Source organism: Callithrix jacchus, chromosome 6 (genome assembly GCF_049354715.1).
Source record: "Callithrix jacchus isolate 240 chromosome 6, calJac240_pri, whole genome shotgun sequence".
In the NCBI taxonomy this organism is placed as follows: Eukaryota; Metazoa; Chordata; class Mammalia; order Primates; family Cebidae; genus Callithrix; species Callithrix jacchus.
In genome coordinates, this window is record NC_133507.1 from 134,925,237 (window position 1) to 134,943,056 (window position 17,820).

At 35.8% G+C, this 17,820-nt stretch overlaps 2 protein-coding genes across 2 annotated transcripts in view; both read left to right on the forward strand.

Annotated features, from left to right (window-relative positions):
- LOC144576773 (uncharacterized) overlaps positions 1 to 4,297 on the forward strand; it is a 31,912-nt gene extending 27,615 nt beyond the window's left edge. Inside the window, exons 3-4 of the mRNA XM_078329034.1 lie at positions 2,112 to 2,263; positions 3,206 to 4,297. Of these exons, the coding sequence (XP_078185160.1) occupies positions 2,112 to 2,263; positions 3,206 to 3,308 (255 nt within the window). The 3' untranslated portion in view covers positions 3,309 to 4,297. The remainder of the gene's footprint in view (positions 1 to 2,111; positions 2,264 to 3,205) is intronic.
- The window catches only part of SPAG16 (sperm associated antigen 16), a 1,454,415-nt gene that overhangs the window by 174,675 nt on the left and 1,261,920 nt on the right, over positions 1 to 17,820 (forward strand). The gene's annotated exons all lie outside the window — the stretch shown is intronic.

Consider the following 17,820-nt stretch of genomic DNA (forward strand, 5'->3'; position numbering starts at 1 on the left):
CAAGCTTTTAAACCTCTCCCAAAGTTATGGTTTCCTCATACTTGCGTGTCAGACTTTTGCATTAATAATATGCATAGTGTGGCACTCACTAAGTGATTGCTCAATAAACCTAGTATAATTTTAGGTGTGGAGAATCATGATAAACTTTTGATGCGCAAAGCATTAAATTAAGGAGTATTGCCCATGAAACAGGTTTTGCATATAAGATGGGGTCATGAAATTGAGATGGGGAAAAGAACAATAGAAGTGATTTCAAGGTAGGGGGCTGCACTGTGGAAACCTAGTTTCTTTGAGATTGAAGCATTGAGGAGTAGTTTCCAGACTGAGAAATATGTAGCAAGAAGTGTCAATTCAATATTTAAATTTTCAGTGGAAAGATGAAATGATGGAAGCTCTGTATGGAGAAGGAGAGAAGGTACAGTGGAAGAGTGACAGGAGGTAGGCAAGTTTATGGTCAAAGAGGAAAGGGATTAAGGCTTAAATCTTAGTGAATCAGAACCTTGTGAGGATACCATTTGCAAGGAGTTGGTCATATTGGTGGAGAGACATTATAGAGAAGACACATTTTAAATACCAGGAGAAAAACATGAGGCAGCTTATGAAATTCTGAAAATAACAAGAAAGGGCCAGTCTTTCCTGTGGGGTTGAGACAGAGAGAAAGGTAGAAATATGAAAAGGCTAAAAAGTGGTATATCATGATGTCTAAACATCAAAGAAAAAATTGAAATAGTAAGGGTGAGTGAGAAATCTGGAGACCCAAGAATTAGTTACTTTCTCTTTTTCCTATTAAGTAGGTATGAGAAAAGCAAGCAAAGGAATAGTTTCTATCAGAGACTACATATGTACTGTGGTATTTACAGAGGAAATCCAGTCTCACTTAAGGGAAGTGAGTAATGAAATAAGGTCAGAAAATGATGACTGCAATCTACTTAACATTTATATTGAGAAAATTATAAATAAGGAACTATGCCAGGGGAGTCTAAATAAGTGAGATAGAAGTTTTAGAAGATGTAGTAGAAAATTGAACTCACTATGGGAAACAGAAACATAGAGGGGAAGATCAAACTTGAGAGTTGGGAAGCAGCAGCAGGGGAATTTCAGACCTCAGCTAGAAACAGTAAATAACAGGAATTTAGGAGAATTTGGTTCAGAGGCCTCTACAGAGCATCAAAGACATTTCCAGGAAATGGATTATCAAGCCTCTCCACAAACATGGGCGTATAAATTCATTTCAATGTTTGGAATAGACTGTCTCACTATGAATTAAGCACCCACCTTCATCCATGAAACTGATCATGTTTCAGTTTTGAAAACTTGACTTTCAGATGTTAGTTGGGGAAAGGACAGGAGGAAGGGGAGATTCTTCATAGAATGTAGGAGCCAAAACAACTTTGCCTGTAGAAACAGCTTTCTCTATTTGAAATGGAATACTTATCCCTGGTATTTGAATGACCAACATTTCATTGTTTCTTCACTTCAATACATTGAATATAGTGATGTCCTTAATTTACAAAAAGATCTTGAAATACCTCTTGAAATCACTAAGGAAAGTATGAATTGTTGTATATTTATTTCCTGTTTTTCAGCAGTCACTTCAAATGCCACTGCTTCAAGAAGGCCTTCGTATGTGAAGGAGGGTATGTGTGGATACATGGAGGGGACTGCAGTGGACATAGTTGGTTGCCCCCTAGTATCTCTGCTACACTACCCTCACTGTTGAATTGCTGCATGTTTTTAGTGGAATTAAGCCAGTCTATTTTCCCTAAGATTTAATCCTGATTATCTGATGCCAATCTGACTGACACAGTCAAAAGCCCCCTTACAGCAGAGATACATTCACAGATAGGACATGTGAATCAGGGCATATCCCAACTTAATACACAGAATTCTCTTGGTTAAAGAAATTAGTTAAGGGTCATCACAGAGCTTATATGGTCAAGTTAGAGTATACAAAACCTGTTTCATGGACAGTACTGCTTAATTTAATGCTTTGCTCATCAAAAGCTCAAGACTTAAGCTGATGCTTTAGGTAAGAAATTTAATCTGTTAACCATTCTTTCATTCTCTCTTTCTCTCATGCTCACCCACCCTCTTATCATGGTTGTTACTAGTCATTCCACAACCACAAGGTTAACCAAGCTTGGAATAAACTTGCCACAATAGAAAGAAACTTAGAGAAACAAAACTGCTCCTTGGTGAATACCGTAGAGCTGCTGGATCAAGCATTGCCTGCAACTTCCATTGCTAGTGGCCCTTTTAGTTTGTAAGTTCATAAATTACCTTTAATTATCTTAAAACAGTTAAATACCATATCTGAGACACCTTTCTGAATTACCTATGTACTCATCTGCTAAATATTTTTATTTTTCTCATTTATTTCTATCTTACCACATGTTGCCTTGCACGGAAATATTTACCTACATTTCTTATCTCTCCTCACAGACTTTGAGCTCCTTGAGGGCAAGGACTGTAGTTTAGATATTTTCATATTCCTCCTAGCTTCAGGATGTTGCTTTGCATATAGCCATGCTTAATGAACATTTGTAGAATGAGTAAATCACACTTGTGAACTTGTGCATTTGATCTCATTACTACCATGTTGTAGTTAACACGTATTAATAATTTAAAACTGTTCAATACACTGTATATAAAAGTGTCATTGTTTTATTGTTCAATTTTGTTATCTTGAGTAAAGGGGGTATTTGCATTAAGATTTGGGTACATTGAAGATAGTCAAAGGCCAAAAGAAATTTGCCTTGCTTTTAATTCAGGTCTTGACACTTACTATATTTGATCTTGGTATAGTATATCTTACTATATTTACCTTATATATCATATATATGCCTCTTACTGTATTTGATATTTGATCTAGGTAGAATTGTTCATTTTTCTTGTTCTCAGTTTTCTTATCCATATAACGAGAACAAAAATATCAATCTTATAAGATTGTTAGAAGGTTTAAATGAGTTAATAAACTGAAAACACGTCAATGTCATGTATACTAAATACTTAACAAGTGATGGCAATTTTTCTTGATCTTCTATGATATTGTTGTGATATTATTGTTATCATCCAAGTTGAGGAATACTAGTAGGGTTTTTCATGTAAAAAGTAGGTTTTAAAAAAATTAATTTGATTTTTATTTTAATTCACTGTTTAATAAGGTTTATTTATAATTATATAATTACTTTTTTTTTTGAGACAGAGTTTCACTGTTGTTACACAGACTGGAGTGCAATGGCACGATCTTGGCTCACCGCAACCTCCACCTCCTGGGTTCAAGCAATTCTCCTGCCTCAGCCTCCTGAGTAGCTGGGAATACAGGTGCACACCACCATGCCCAGCTAATTTTTTGTATTTTTAGTAGAGAGGGGGTTTCCCCTTGTTGACCAGGATGGTCTCAATCTCTTGACCTCATAATCCACCTGCCTCAGCCTCCCAAAGTGTTGGGATTATAGACATATTTCAATACTTTTTAATTGAAATTTTCATTGAGATAATTGTATATGTACTCACATGACACCATGAGAAATTATACATAAATATTCCTTGTATACTTTGTTTAGTTTCTTCCAATGGTAACATTTTGCAAAAACATAATATAATATTACAACCGTATTGATGCAATCCAGCAATCTGATTCAGACTTCTCAGTTTTATTTGTACTCATTTGTGAGTTCATGCTTATGCATGAGTGTATTGTGTACATGCATGTATGAAGTTCTTTACAATTTTGTTCCTTGTGTTTATGCCTGTATCTATCAGTCAAGATACTGAACAGTTCCAATACCACACCCACCTTTCATCCTTTCTATACTTACTTTTTGAACAAAAAATTAGTTGTATTTTTTTTTAATTAAAAAACAAATCAAAAAAATGCTTATAAATCAAGCACCCCTACTACTTGCTCTTTCCATTGCTAGCTTACAGAGGTCCAGGTTCATTTGCTAATTGTCATACACTTCTGATGTAAATTTCCCTGAGCAACCATCATTAACATGCACAATGGACTATTTTTGTACATGTATCTCTCTCTATATATATTACCATAACATCCCTATACGTATTTATCTCTCTGTCTAGAATAGAACTGAGAATACAAAGTATTATTAATTTACTTATTCCATGTTCTATTGTCATTTATTTGAATTATAAGAATCTATGCATTAGTATTAAAATCAAACTTATGACTTTGCTGTTGGGGTCAGTTACTCCAAGATTTAATGTCACCATTTATATATAGCATTTTACCTATGTTTATCAGATGTATATGACATTAAAGTTCATTTGTGGAAAATATTAAAATATAAACATGTGGTGTTTTACTTGTATTTTAAATATAAAATGCTAAAATAAATATCAAATATTAAAAATAAAAGTTTTCCTAAGAGTAAAATGAGTCAGAAATGCCTCTCAGCCAACAAGTATGTTAATGAAAGTAAAAGAAATTACAGAAAACTGGAAATTCATGATAACAGGGTAAATGTGGCAAAATGAACTCAGAAGGTATGCTATGAATACTTTAAATAATCTCAGTGCAAAGAGAGTACATTCAGGAACTACTTTGGAGATACTTGACCTAGCTGTGTTCTCTTCCGAGTCATCTGCTCTGTCAGCTGATCAGATCTCTTGAGGTTTTCTCACCAGGAAATGGAAATAAGCCCATTATTTGCAAGATATTAAATATTGATCAGAATTTTATATTTATTTCATATTAAAATCTATATGTAAGTGCTTCATTATTGAGTTCAATTTCTATATGATTGTTCAGTTCAAATAACAAAATAGAATTTGCTTCTATTGTAAATACTAAAAAATTAGTACCACATCATATAAAATGACAGAGATGAGTCTTCGTATGAGATATAGCCCTAACTACAAAATAATTGTTGGTAAATGAATGGCCAACATGATAAAATATTGAAAGCAAAATAACTGAAAAGAAAACGACCATAGGTGCTGGAATCAGAAGGCAAGGGCTCCTGGCTCTGCTGAGTGAAACGTTCAGTCTCTTTGAGGCTTGGCTTTCACATGTGCAAAATGACAATAATAATAGAATCTACTTTCTAGGGTTGTTATGTGGATTAGATTATTTGATATGTGTGTTTCACTTAAAAGGTTCCAAAGTACATAATAATTATTCAATAAATGTCAGCTGTTACTAAACAAGACATTTTCAATAATAATCTCAACGTTTATTCTGAGCACCCACCCTAGTATCTAAAATTATATTGGTAAAAATCTTTTATAATTGTTAAGGCAGCAATCTAATAAGAGATTGCTATTAATACTCAGAGACAACCATGGAAAACTAGCTGATTTTGCCATTAGAATTACTACTTTATCATAAGAATTAACAGTGAGCAACTTGGCTGGCTGTGTACATACAATAGAATGAAACTGATAAAGGTTTGCTAACTAAAGTGGGTTTTAAAAATATATGCTGAGAAGAGTAATCTGCAGAGATTTCAGCCTTTTAAAAAAATTTTACAAGTAAATGTTGAGTATATAGGGAAAATTGAGGTAGAATGGGTATATAAGCTGTAGCTTTGTATGATATTTCATTTCTCTTTTATCTTCTCTGTCATCATTCCTCTACTAGACATTTCCCAGCACCTTACTATCTGTTATTGTTATTGCTTATTTATCATATACCATATTTAATACCAAGCATGACATTGTATTGATCAACCCATTATGTCTTTCCAGCTTGTCCAACTACTCGATTTTGATGGCTTTACACATTAGCTCTTTAGAATGATGTTGCAATTGGATTCAGAGTCTCCTGGTGCATACTACTTCTTGAGAATATATTAGGCATTTTAGTAAGCTGCTTTAGTTTTTTTCTGGGCAAACAACAGTAGATTTTGCTTTTACACACAAATTACTCCTTGTTACTCCCCTTTGCAAGCTTTTCTTCCTTTGCCTGTCTCTTACATGTTTTCTTTTTTCTTTTCTTGAGACGGAGTTTCGCTCTTGTTACCCAGGCTGGAGTGCAATGGCGCGATCTTGGCTCACCGCAACCTCTGCCTCCTGGGTTCAGGCAATTCTCCTGCCTCAGCCTCCTGAGTAGCTGGGATTACAGGCACGCGCCACCACGCCCAGCTAATTTTTTTTGTTTTTTAGTAGAGACGGGGTTTCACCATGTTGACCAAGATGGTCTCTGTCTCTTGACCTCGTGATCCACCCGCCTTGGCCTCCCAAAGTGCTGGGATTACAGGCTTGAGCCGCTGCGCCTGGCCACATTTTTTCTTTATGATTCTATCTTACGTTCTTTTTCAATTCTTAATCTTCATGGTCTGCTTAGATGATCTCTTCTTCAATAGCGGTAACTATAAGTTGTCTACTGAATAACTACAAAAGGTAAGGCACCAGTCTAGATCTCTATATTGAATGTATCTTAGCAGGCCTTATGATACTTCTAAGTGGATGTCCTACTGACATCCAAATTCGACATGTCTACACTGAGCTAATCATCTTTCCAAACTGCTAGTACTTATAGCAGAGCATAGAACCAGTGAATTGCTGTAAACGCCAGTCTGCTTATTCCCCAGTCAATCAGTCACCAGTCATTGATGAAACTATTTTATAAATAACTTTTTAGTGGTCCATCTTTCTAATCTCTACTGCCACAATCCATTTCCAGGCTACTAGCATCTCTTTCTTAGATTATTGCAAATCTTAATAACTGTTTTTCGATCATCCAAAATACTCTCCTGGATGCTGTCAAAGCAACCTTTCTTAAGTGAGAATATAATTACACCATTATTTCATTTAAAACCCTACAATAACTGATTCTCTGAGAATATAATTGAAACTGTTTATTGTGACTCCTACTGCCTTTCATGACCTAGCACCATCTAAGGAGTCAGCGTCTTTACTGGCAAAGCATACGTTTTGAGATTATATGCCTGCATTTACTTTTCCATCTGTCTATCCACCCATCTATCAATCCATCTATTCATTTTTGAGTAACCACTGTGTGCCTGGCACAGTTCTTGCCTCTGTGGATACAGCAGTGAACACTGACAAAGGCTTCCTTCTGGAACTTTCATTTTAGAGGCACAAAATGATTAACAAGAGAAGTATAGTACTTCAGATGATGATAAAATGCTCTAAAGTGATGATTGTGTTGAAATTGATGTGCATATTTAGTGATATTCAGAGGTACAGGAAAAAGGGGTAATTCTTCAAGGTAGAGGGTTACTGAATAGCCCTTTATTTTCCACAGGATTTCAATAGTTCAATATTTCTGGGACACTTTATGTTTGAAAATGTATTGACTTTTATTATCTAAAAGAATTTCTAGTTGCTTTGTGGAGGAGACTATGAGGAAGCAAAAGCGGAAGCAGGGAGACGGTTAAGAGAATGATTTGCAGTTCTTCAGGGCAGAGATAAAACTAGTAGTAGTGGACGTGGTGAGGCGTTGTCTTGAGCATATTTCAAATGTAGAGCTACATGTCTTCCTGATGGATTTGAGGATAGGAAAAAGAGAAGGATGACTTTAAGGTTTTGACTTGAGAAACTGCACATGGTGGCGTTATTTATTCAGATAGGAAAGAATGAGGGACGATCCTATTAATATTTGGATTTCAGAGGAGAGAATCAAGAATCTGTTATATTTGAGATGGCTGATACATGTCCAAGTGAAAATATCAGACAGGAGGCCGGGCACGGTTGCTCACGCCTGTAATCCCAGCACTTTGGGAGGCCGAGGCGGGTGGATCACGAGGTCAAGAGATCGAGATCATCCTGGTCAACATGGTGAAACCCCGTCTCTACTAAAAACACAAAAAATTAGCTGGGCATGGTGGCGTGTGGCTGTAATCCCAGCTACTCAGGAGGCTGAGGCAGGAGAATTGCCTGAACCCAGGAGGCGGAGGTTGCAGTAAGATTGCGCCATTGCACTGCAGCCTGGGTAATGAGCGAAATTCCGTCTCAAAAAAAAAAAAAAAAATCAGACAGGAAGCTAGATATGAAAATATAGAGTTCAACTGAATAGTGTGGTGTTGTCCCTCATTTGCATATGGTTTTAAAGCCATGGACTGAGTGAGGATACTCAGAAACAAGTGTTGATCGGGGTATGCTAATAAATGTTTAAGGAATTACTCTCTTCTAAAAAGATTTATCCACACATACGTATACAGCTATGTATATATATTAGCAGATTAGTCTATCCATCTAGACAGAACTCACTCTAATTTGCCAGGGTCCCTTCTACCCACTCAGCTATGCATCTGCACTCACATGGGCCCTTGCCACTCATCTATATTGTCTGTTCGTTTTAGCACTGGAGTTTGTTAACTAGCATTAGTCCTTCTTTCTTGGTCCTTTCCATTTCATTTATTTACTCCATGCTGTATTATATGCTATTTGTCTCAAATGTCACATGGTGGATGAAATCATATATCATTAGTCCTTGCTTCCTTAGATTCAGGCCAATGTCAGTCATGGCAGAGAAAGGACAAGCGGAAGAACTCCACATTCTAAAATATTTTTCATTGAAAATAAAGATTATTCTTCATCAGCTTGAAATTTTTAAATTTCTACTTATTGAACTGTGAAGTTGACACACTGCATGTAGCTGCTGGGTTGCAGGTGCTCAGTAATTGTGTTTTTAAGGGAAATTAACAGGTTGCCTTGAATAATAATATACATGTTTTGGGCATCTTCTTAGAGAAGGTAGTATCAGTATGCTGTGAATATCAGTATATTAGCTTTGATCAGTCCTCAAAGTTGAGAGCAATAGGTCAAAACATTTTCAAAATCCTTTTCAAAATATAGTAAAGAAGACTCCTTTCATCTTAATTTTTTAAAGTAAAGTGATAATTTGACATATAATAAAAAGAGCCACTAAATTTATTATAGAAATGATTGAATGTAGAAAGATTATACACTGAATAGCCCGCGAACCAGATTTGTCAGGAAGGGATTGTAAGGATCACAGAGTTACAACTGGATGCTAAACACTGACTGAATTAATTGCCCCCTCAATGAGGGCATAAGGTTAGCTTTCAACCGTATGCCATAATTATTTTAACGATTTTTTTTTCTTACCTGGAAGATGTATGAAGTATAACTAAAAAGCAATAAAAACTTTCACATTAAAACCAGAATCATTACTTTGTAGTGAAAGAGCAGTCATAATTTCCTCCTTTTAAATTTTTATCCCTTTCTCTGTTCTCTTCGTTCTCTCTGCTCTAACCCCTTCCTTTGCATGAGTTTACATGTCTTGTGATATTTTTCTTTCTCCCTCAGAGCACAGATACAATTTCCTGTGTGGCACTCAGTATCTACAAGACCTAAGATGTGCCTAAAGAGGTATGGTACTATTTTGAGGTAAGTTATAGCATAAAACTGCATTAGCTACCTCATTTGTGAAAAGTATACCAAATTCCCAGATATGTGGTAAGCAGTTACTGGTAAAAACACAATCCTAATGGTTTTCATAATTGATGTTTACAAAACCAGAAATAATTCTGATCATGTTGCATCCCCTTTATAGGACACTAGTGGTGAGAAAGGATTTTGTATTTTAAGAGGTTTAGTAGCTATTATATTTAGACATTTTTTACTGTTATATTTCTGTAGCAGAAAAAATACTTCAGAATTTTTTTATACTAGTTTGTAGAATATGAATGAGATACACACACACACATTTGTACTTTCATTGGTAAGATTTCAAGAAGGATGTAACAGATAATTCTCATGGAGTATAAAGATTTTTCCCCTAATACTTTAAATTAATTTAATTTTTAATTTTTGTAGGTAGATAGTAAGTATATTTATGGGGTACATGAGATATTTTGGTACAGGCATGCAATGTGTAATAATCACAGCATGGGAATTTTAAATTACCTTTAAAAGGAGACATCACTGCTTCATTTTTGTTTACCTTTTCCAATAAAATATAAGACTTAGTGAGCACTCTCTCAATTATTTTAAAAATTATTTTGTCTTGGCCGGGTGTGGTGGCTCATGCCTATAATCCCAGCACTTCAAGAAGCCAAGTCAGGCAGATCACAAGGTCAGGAGATCAAGACCATCCTGGCCAGCATGATGAAACCCTATCTCTACCAAAAAACAAAAAATTAGCTGGGCGTGGTGTTGAGCGCCTGTAGTCTCAGCTACTGGGGAGGCCAAGGCAGGGGAACTGCTTGAACCCAGGAGGTGGAGGTTGCAATGAGCTGAGATCCCAGCACTATACTCCAGCTTGGCAATTTTGAGCAAGACTTCATCTCAAAAAAATATATAGATATATTTTGTCTTACTTTGGCATAACTTTTGGAATTTGCTTTCTGCAATGCTTCTTGGCCTACACATTAATTATAAACTGCTTGACCTTAATCGATTTCTCATCTGTCTGTTAGTCCAAGTCTATACTTCAGGTTTAAATAACTTAAGAAACATAATCTGTCTCATGAAAAACTTCCATTGACTTGGAGTCTGTGAAACTTTGTCAGACATCCAGAATCTAATTCATTGCTATGTCCCAGACTACAAATTACAAATGAGAAACTGACGAACTTTGTACCATGTAGCAGGGTAATGTTCTTTTAATGTTATTCCTGGTTTCAATAAAATTTCTTTATAAATACATAGCATTTATAATGACATATAGATTCCTAGTAGATAACTATTCACTTATACTATAGACATACGCTGAATGATTTCCTTACATAAAATATTAACATTGCCACTTATTATTATCATTATTCTTAGTTTCCTTTAAATTTACTTTTTAGCTACCCTAGTTAAGTGCAGCCTATGTATAGAAGCAATAAATTTTTGCTGGTTTATTCTTAAAATATTTAGGCCTAGTTTTAATGGCTATAGTGGATAGCTGAAAAATTTTTCTCATGTTGATGAAATGAATTATAGATTACCTAAAGTAGGATGAATCAAAAGGAAGTTAATAATTCCAGAATGATGATAGCATAAGGGCACATATTCTACCTGGAAACAAAAACGTACTTCTTGGATTGAAGTGAATCAACGACAGGTACAGTGGAGTGGGGTGCTGGGTGTGCAGGGGAGTAATGGTGACATCGGGAATGATACCAAACACAGATCACAAATGTTAAAGAAGTTCTTCCAAATATGGCAGCATTTACTACCCAGATATCATTTTTTTTTTCTAGTAGCACAGACATAGGAACTAGAGGAGATTCTGGGAAATCTTAATATGAGAGAGACAAAGGTTGGCGCTGCAAGCAGGCTCTGAGGAATGATGGCTCAACTCAGTACTTGAGCCTCTTTCCCACCGTAGTTCAACAACATTCCTAGGCCATGCTGGCATCTCTGGAATGTAAAGTGAGCACTCTGCCCCTCCTCACTTTGCTTCTCTGATCTGACATTATCATGGTTACCGAGTTCCCTCAGATAAAGGAGGGAAGAACCCTAATCTGAAGTGAGGAGGTCTGAAGTGGACAGGAACAGTACCAAGGAGACCAGAAAAAGCAAAAAAATTAAAAGTTGAAGAAACAACATAAGGCACAGAAAACTGAAACTAAAGTGAGAGGAGAAAGCTTGCACCCTGCAAGCAGTCAGCCCAGGTTCCAGTCCTAGTGCACTGTTCACTTACTTGGTATGTGCTACCGAGCAAGTTTCTTAACCTGTTTGTGCCTCAGTTTTCTCATCTATAAAATGGGAATCGTAACCTGCATGTAAGAATTAAATGATAATATGTCATATATATAACAAGGGATTATGATAATACCTGGTACATATCAAGTGTTCCATAAATGCTGATTCCTGTTATTAAATTATTTAATACATTTAAGTTATTAAATATTGCTATTACTAAATCTAAATAAAAATGAGATTAAACAACTTATTTAATAGACAAAACCTCCAGTGGTGTCAAAAATAGTAAATATATATATGTGAAAGAGAACTGAATAACGCAACTCAAAAGTTAAAAGCAAAGAACATCATACTAGAAACACTAATCACTATTACCTAGTCACATTCGCTCCTGTAATAGTATCCCAACACAGGAAAAAGGCCGCGTTCTTTATCCTCTGACTCTAACCCACCCGTGGCTACAGCTGATTGGATCAAGGACAGACACCTGACCAAGGACAATCACGCTGTGCTTTACGTGATGGCCGAAAAAAGGTTCTGGAGAGGATCCGATTTTTTTTTTTTTTTTTTTTTTTTTTTTGGGTAAATAAGTAAATGAGCTGAACGGAACTGTCAATCTATAACTCCTTGTGGTCTTAAATGAAGTACAACGGGAACAGGAACACAGGAACTCAAGCTTGCCCTGGGCTTCCTGGTGGGAAAAGGATCGGGATCTGCAAAGGTGTTATATATCCCTGCAGAAGAAGCCGTCTCTACCCACGGTTTCCGATCTCAGAGCCCTCAATGACAGCGGTAGAGTCTTTTACTAAGCTGTGTTTCTGTGGATAAGGCTGGGATCCTGACAGTGAATAAGGTTATCCGGGAGGATGGGGAGCTGAGAATTGTTGGCACCCGAGCCTCTCTGAGGCAGTTGCCACTGCAAGCTCCCTCCCACAAGTAAGGAGACATCCCTTTTTAAGTCCATCCTGTGACCAAAGCTTGGAATGCAGCGCTAGCTTTTGGAAATAAGCAAAGGCAGATTAAGTAAGAAAGGCGCCTTTACTGTGTTCCTACTGATATTCCCCTTCAGGGCCCTGAGGCTTAAGCCATTCTTTCTAGAAGAATGGGGAGGGGAGGAGCTAGTCCCATTTGTTGCTAAGCGACTAAAGCTTTCTCGGGTCACGTTTGCAGCTATTGAGAATCAGTGACAAGGTGGATGTAGCGATGCAGGGAGAAGCCTCATTTCAAGATTTCTGGTTCTGTATTTTAAACCATGGAGTTCGCAAGAACAAAATTGATTGAAAGCCTATCAAAGTTCAAGAATGGTGTTTTTAGAAATAAGCCAAGCCTTAGAAGGAGGGATAAGTTTCAGACTCAAACGAACACAGCAGGGCATCTTATCTAAGTCCAGGCCCAATACAAAGGATGCAAAGAATAAATTAAACAAAAAACATGTTTGAAGAAAAAAATCACAAACCAACCAACAAACCAAATGAAGGACCTAAAATAATAGAATAGAATAAAGAGATATGGCATGTCGTTTGTGGGAAAACAGATATTGTGAAGATATAAATTTTCTGCAAACTGTTTTTAAGTATAACACAGAGATCCCTTTTGTATTTGACATGACAATATAACTCTCATTTCTTTGGAAGACTAAACGTAGGAACATCCAGAAACATTCGGAGGAAAAAAGAGTAACAAATAGGAATTTGCCTGTGGTGTATTAAACCATATTGTTAAGGTGTGACAATTTAAACTGTGCTAGTGGTTGATAACAGCATCAGCATAAACAGGCAGATCAGTGGAAGAGATTAAAAAGTCCAGAAGCAAACTCAGCTGTAAGTCCCTGGGAATTTAGTATACACTATATAGATGATATTTCAAATCAATGAATGGGTTTTACAGAAAATTGTTTTGGAACAAAGGGCTAGTGTTTGCAAAAATGTAAGAGAACGCTGCCTTATATTTTTATATATAAGGCATAATTTTTTGCTTAATTCTTTGCTTAATTATAGTTTGAAATTTAAGGCTGGAACTGGTGGCTCACATCCGTAAACCAGAAAACCCAGCAGCTTGGGAGGCCAAGGTAGGAGGATCACTTGAGGCCAGGAGTTCAAGACTAGTCTGGATAACAGAGCAAGACCTTGTCTCCACAAAAAAGTTTTTTTTAATTTGCCAGAGGGAATGGTGCCTGCCTGTAGTCATAGTACTTGAGAGGCTGAGGAAGAAGGATGCCTTGAGCCCAGGAGTTCTAGGCTACGATGAGTTATAATGACCCACTAGACTACAGCCTGGGCAAGAGCGCCAGATCCTGTCTTTAAGAAAAACAAAACAAAACAGATTTGAATGAAAATAATAAGATTATAAAATATGAAGAGAAAATTTAGATTAATGATGCTACAATCTGGAAATGGGGAAGTGTCTTAGTCTGCCAGGTCTGCTATTAACATTAAAAAGAAACCTGTGGCTTAAATAATAGAAACTTATTTTCTCAGTTTTGGAGGCTGGAAGTCCAAGGTCAAAGTGTCAGCAGGGTTAGTTTCTCCTGAGGCTTTTCCCCTTCTCCTTATTTTTGAGATGGGCTTTTCCTTGTGATGTGCATTCCTGGTGGCTCTTCCTCTTTTTATAAGAACAACAGTCATTGGATTAGGGCCCCACCCTTAAGACCTCATTTAACCTTAATTATCTTTTTAAAGGCCCTATCTTTAAATAAGCCAGACTAGTATATGGCTTTCAATATATAAATTTGAGGGGATGCAATTCAGTCTGTAACAGGAAGTATTCTCTAAGTATCACCTAAAAGACAGAACCATCATTGATTTTACTAGAAATCAAAGGTATTTAAAATAATACAAATATCATTTTTATTGATTTGGTTTTTTAAAAATTGATGTCATAGCATAAGTAAGTATTGGGATACAGTGTAGTTTAAGTACTCTTCCACACTGTTGGTGGGACAGGACATAGTATAAATAGTGTGCAGGGCAATTTGTCTATTTGTAACATACTAAAAGAATGTGTTTGCTCTCCATTTCTTAGATTTTTATCCTAAAGCAATAGTTCAAGGAATGAGTAAAAATATATGTGCAAGCATGTAAAATTTTAACAGATAATGAAAATAGGAAACAAATTTGATGTTAGTAAATAGGGAACTGGATCAGCCAATTAAGCTGGTTACCCATTAGAATACTCTTTAGTCATTAGGGAAATACATAGTAAATCAGTTTTCTAAGAATGGACTTAGAATCTGTTACATGTTATATTAAGTGAAAAAATTAAGTGACAGTATGTTCCCATTTATGTAAAAAGTATAAACAGAAGTACACATGATGAAAAGTAGTGATATATGGTCTGAATTATTTACATTGAACATAGAATATTTTGCTATTCAGAAAGCCAAGCTATTTTCATTTTAAGAAACAACCATTTGTAGAAATGAAAAGCATATTCCATATATGGAAATGCATATTTTAAAAATAACATAAAATGGGAGTAGATAAAATACATTTCCTTGATGAGGGGGCTCAAAAATAGAGAGAAAAATCTTATGATATCTATGAGCTTAAAAATTAGGGAAACATGGACTTAGAGCTTTCCTGGGAAAGTTTTAAGCTGTCTGAAGATGGAATGTCATAAGTAAGAAGGGCCCCTTAACACTTAATGAAAAAGAGTTTAAGAAACACATTTTGATAGTGGAAGAGAAGCACCCTGCCACACCAAAACTTTGTCCCCATAGTGTATCTCTTAAAGTGGAAGTCTAGGCGGGGCACGGTGGCTCACGCCTGTAATCCCAGCACTTTGGGAGGCTGAGGCGGGTGGATCAGGAGGTCAAGAGTTCCAGACCATCCTGGTTAACATGGTGAAAACCCGTCTCTACTAAAAAATACAAATATTGGCTGGGCGTGGTGGCGCGCGCCTGTAGTCCCAGCTACTCAGGAGGCTGAGGCAGGAGAATTGCTTGAACCTGGGAGGTGAAGGTTGTAGTGAGCCGAGATCGGGCCGCTGCACTCCAGCATGGTGCCTGATGACAGAGCAAGACTCTGTCTCAAAAAAAAAAAAAAAAAAAAAAGTGGAAATCTATCTCTACTATGGTGTATCAGAGTTTCAAAACTGATAAACAATTTAGGATTAAAGGAAGTTATAAGTAATTTCTCTCTTCCATAATACATGAAGTATTGTTTTCTTACTATATAAAGCATTGCTTTTGAGTTTAGTTTTTAAAAATGGACATTTAATTTTTTAATGGACATTTTAATGGACATATTTAAAAGATTAAATATGTTCATACTACTTATATAGGAACAAAGTGCTTTTGTTTGTTGACAATTTGTATTATACCTAATAGGATGTGATTTTTGTCAATTTTATTTTTTATCTTTTTACTACCTACCGAGTAAAAAGTATATTTTAAAATATGCAAAGTTCAATTTTTACAAACTCAATACTCAGTCTGTTGTGTTGATCCCACAACATACTCATGATGCTAAAAATTCTATGCTGGCATTTCACATGGGAGTGACACAGCACACTGCACTACTTTCAACAAGCCTAGTGTCAAAAGATGAAAGAAATATATTTTCATTTATCATGAGTCCATTTAAGCACCAACATATATGACTTTTGCATTTAGTGTTGAGAACAATATCAACAAGTAAGGAATGACTATTGGATTTTGATTGCATGTCCTACTCTCTACCCTTCCATCTTTGTTGTTTTCCTTTATAAAAATTGTATGTGCAGGTATGGAGCCACAACTTCACTTTGCTTTTGTACCTTTGAATGAAGTGTTGTGGCACTAAAGGTACAGAAAGAAAGGACTGAGAACTTTGTAAGAGAGAGAATGAAGTGCAAAGGGAGTTTAGGGTCCGTGGAAGGTGAACTTCCAGCCCTGGAAGCCAGAAGAATAAAAACGAAAAATTAAAAAAATGTTTTAAAGGAGAAAATTGATTAGTACAAGGGAAGTTGCTTCTTTTTTTTTTTTTTTTTTTTTTTGAGACAGAGTTTCGCTCCCGTTACCCAGGCTGGAGAGCAACGGCGCGATCTCGGCTCACCGCAACCTCCGCCTCCCGGGTTCAGACAATTCTCCTGCCTCAGCCTCCTGAGTAGCTGGGATTACAGGCACGAGCCACCATGCCCAGCTAATTTTTTGTATTTTTAGTAGAGACGGGGTTTCACCATGTTGACCAGGATGGTCTCAATCTCTTGACCTCGTGATCCACCCGCCTTGGCCTCCCAAAGTGCTGGGACTACAGGCTTGAGGCACCGCGCCCGGCCTCAGTTGCTTCTTAAAGGCAATGAATGCCCTTTTTTTTTTTTTTACCTTAATACACGTCCAACAGAAGTGCTTTTCTTTGTGGAATGTATTATTTAATTCGTGATATGAGTCAAGCTCTATGCCAAGAAGTTCCATTGTATATTTACATTACTTTTAAGAAAGAAAAAGTTGTCCTTCAAATATATTTTATATAGATCTAAAATTAGCAAAAGTATTTAAGAGAAATCAAAGCAATGTTGGCTATTCAAGCATCAATATTAAGAAATTAAAAAGGAAGCAAAATTAGAACAGTAATTTAAGCAATCCAAAAATAATTTAATATCAGAAGACATATATATTTTTGGATTATAATTGAATAAAATTGGAAGTGAGCTCTTACAAAAATTTTGTGACTATTTTGGATATATGTTTGTCAGTAAACTGAATATGAGTTAAATGAACACAAGATTCGGATTATTCTGCCTGTTTCTTAAAACATATATTAGTATTTAAATAAACTTTGCCTGTAGTAAATTTATTACAACCATTTAGCATTAAAATAACTGAAAATTACAAAATAAAATTTATATTATATTAAGAAAATGTATGTAAAGATATATATATATATCTTTATATATATTTATATGTATCTCTTAAAGTGGAAGTCTGTCCCTAAATATGTTTCAGAGTTTTAAAACTGATAAACTAACATATATACATATATTTATAAAGGTATACAAGTATTATATATAAAGGCATATAAAGATATATAAAGATTATATATAAAGGTATATAAATTTATATATATATGTATATGTGAAATGAGGTCTTGCTATGCTACCCAGGCTGGACTCAAACTCCTGGGCTTAAGTGATCTCAGCTTCCCAAGTAATTGGGATTACAGGCATGTTTTTAAAGAAAAATATTTAAATGGAATGGCCTTTATAGATCAGTTTGGTACATTTTTTTAACATAAAAATTTGTCTTTCAGTTTCAGA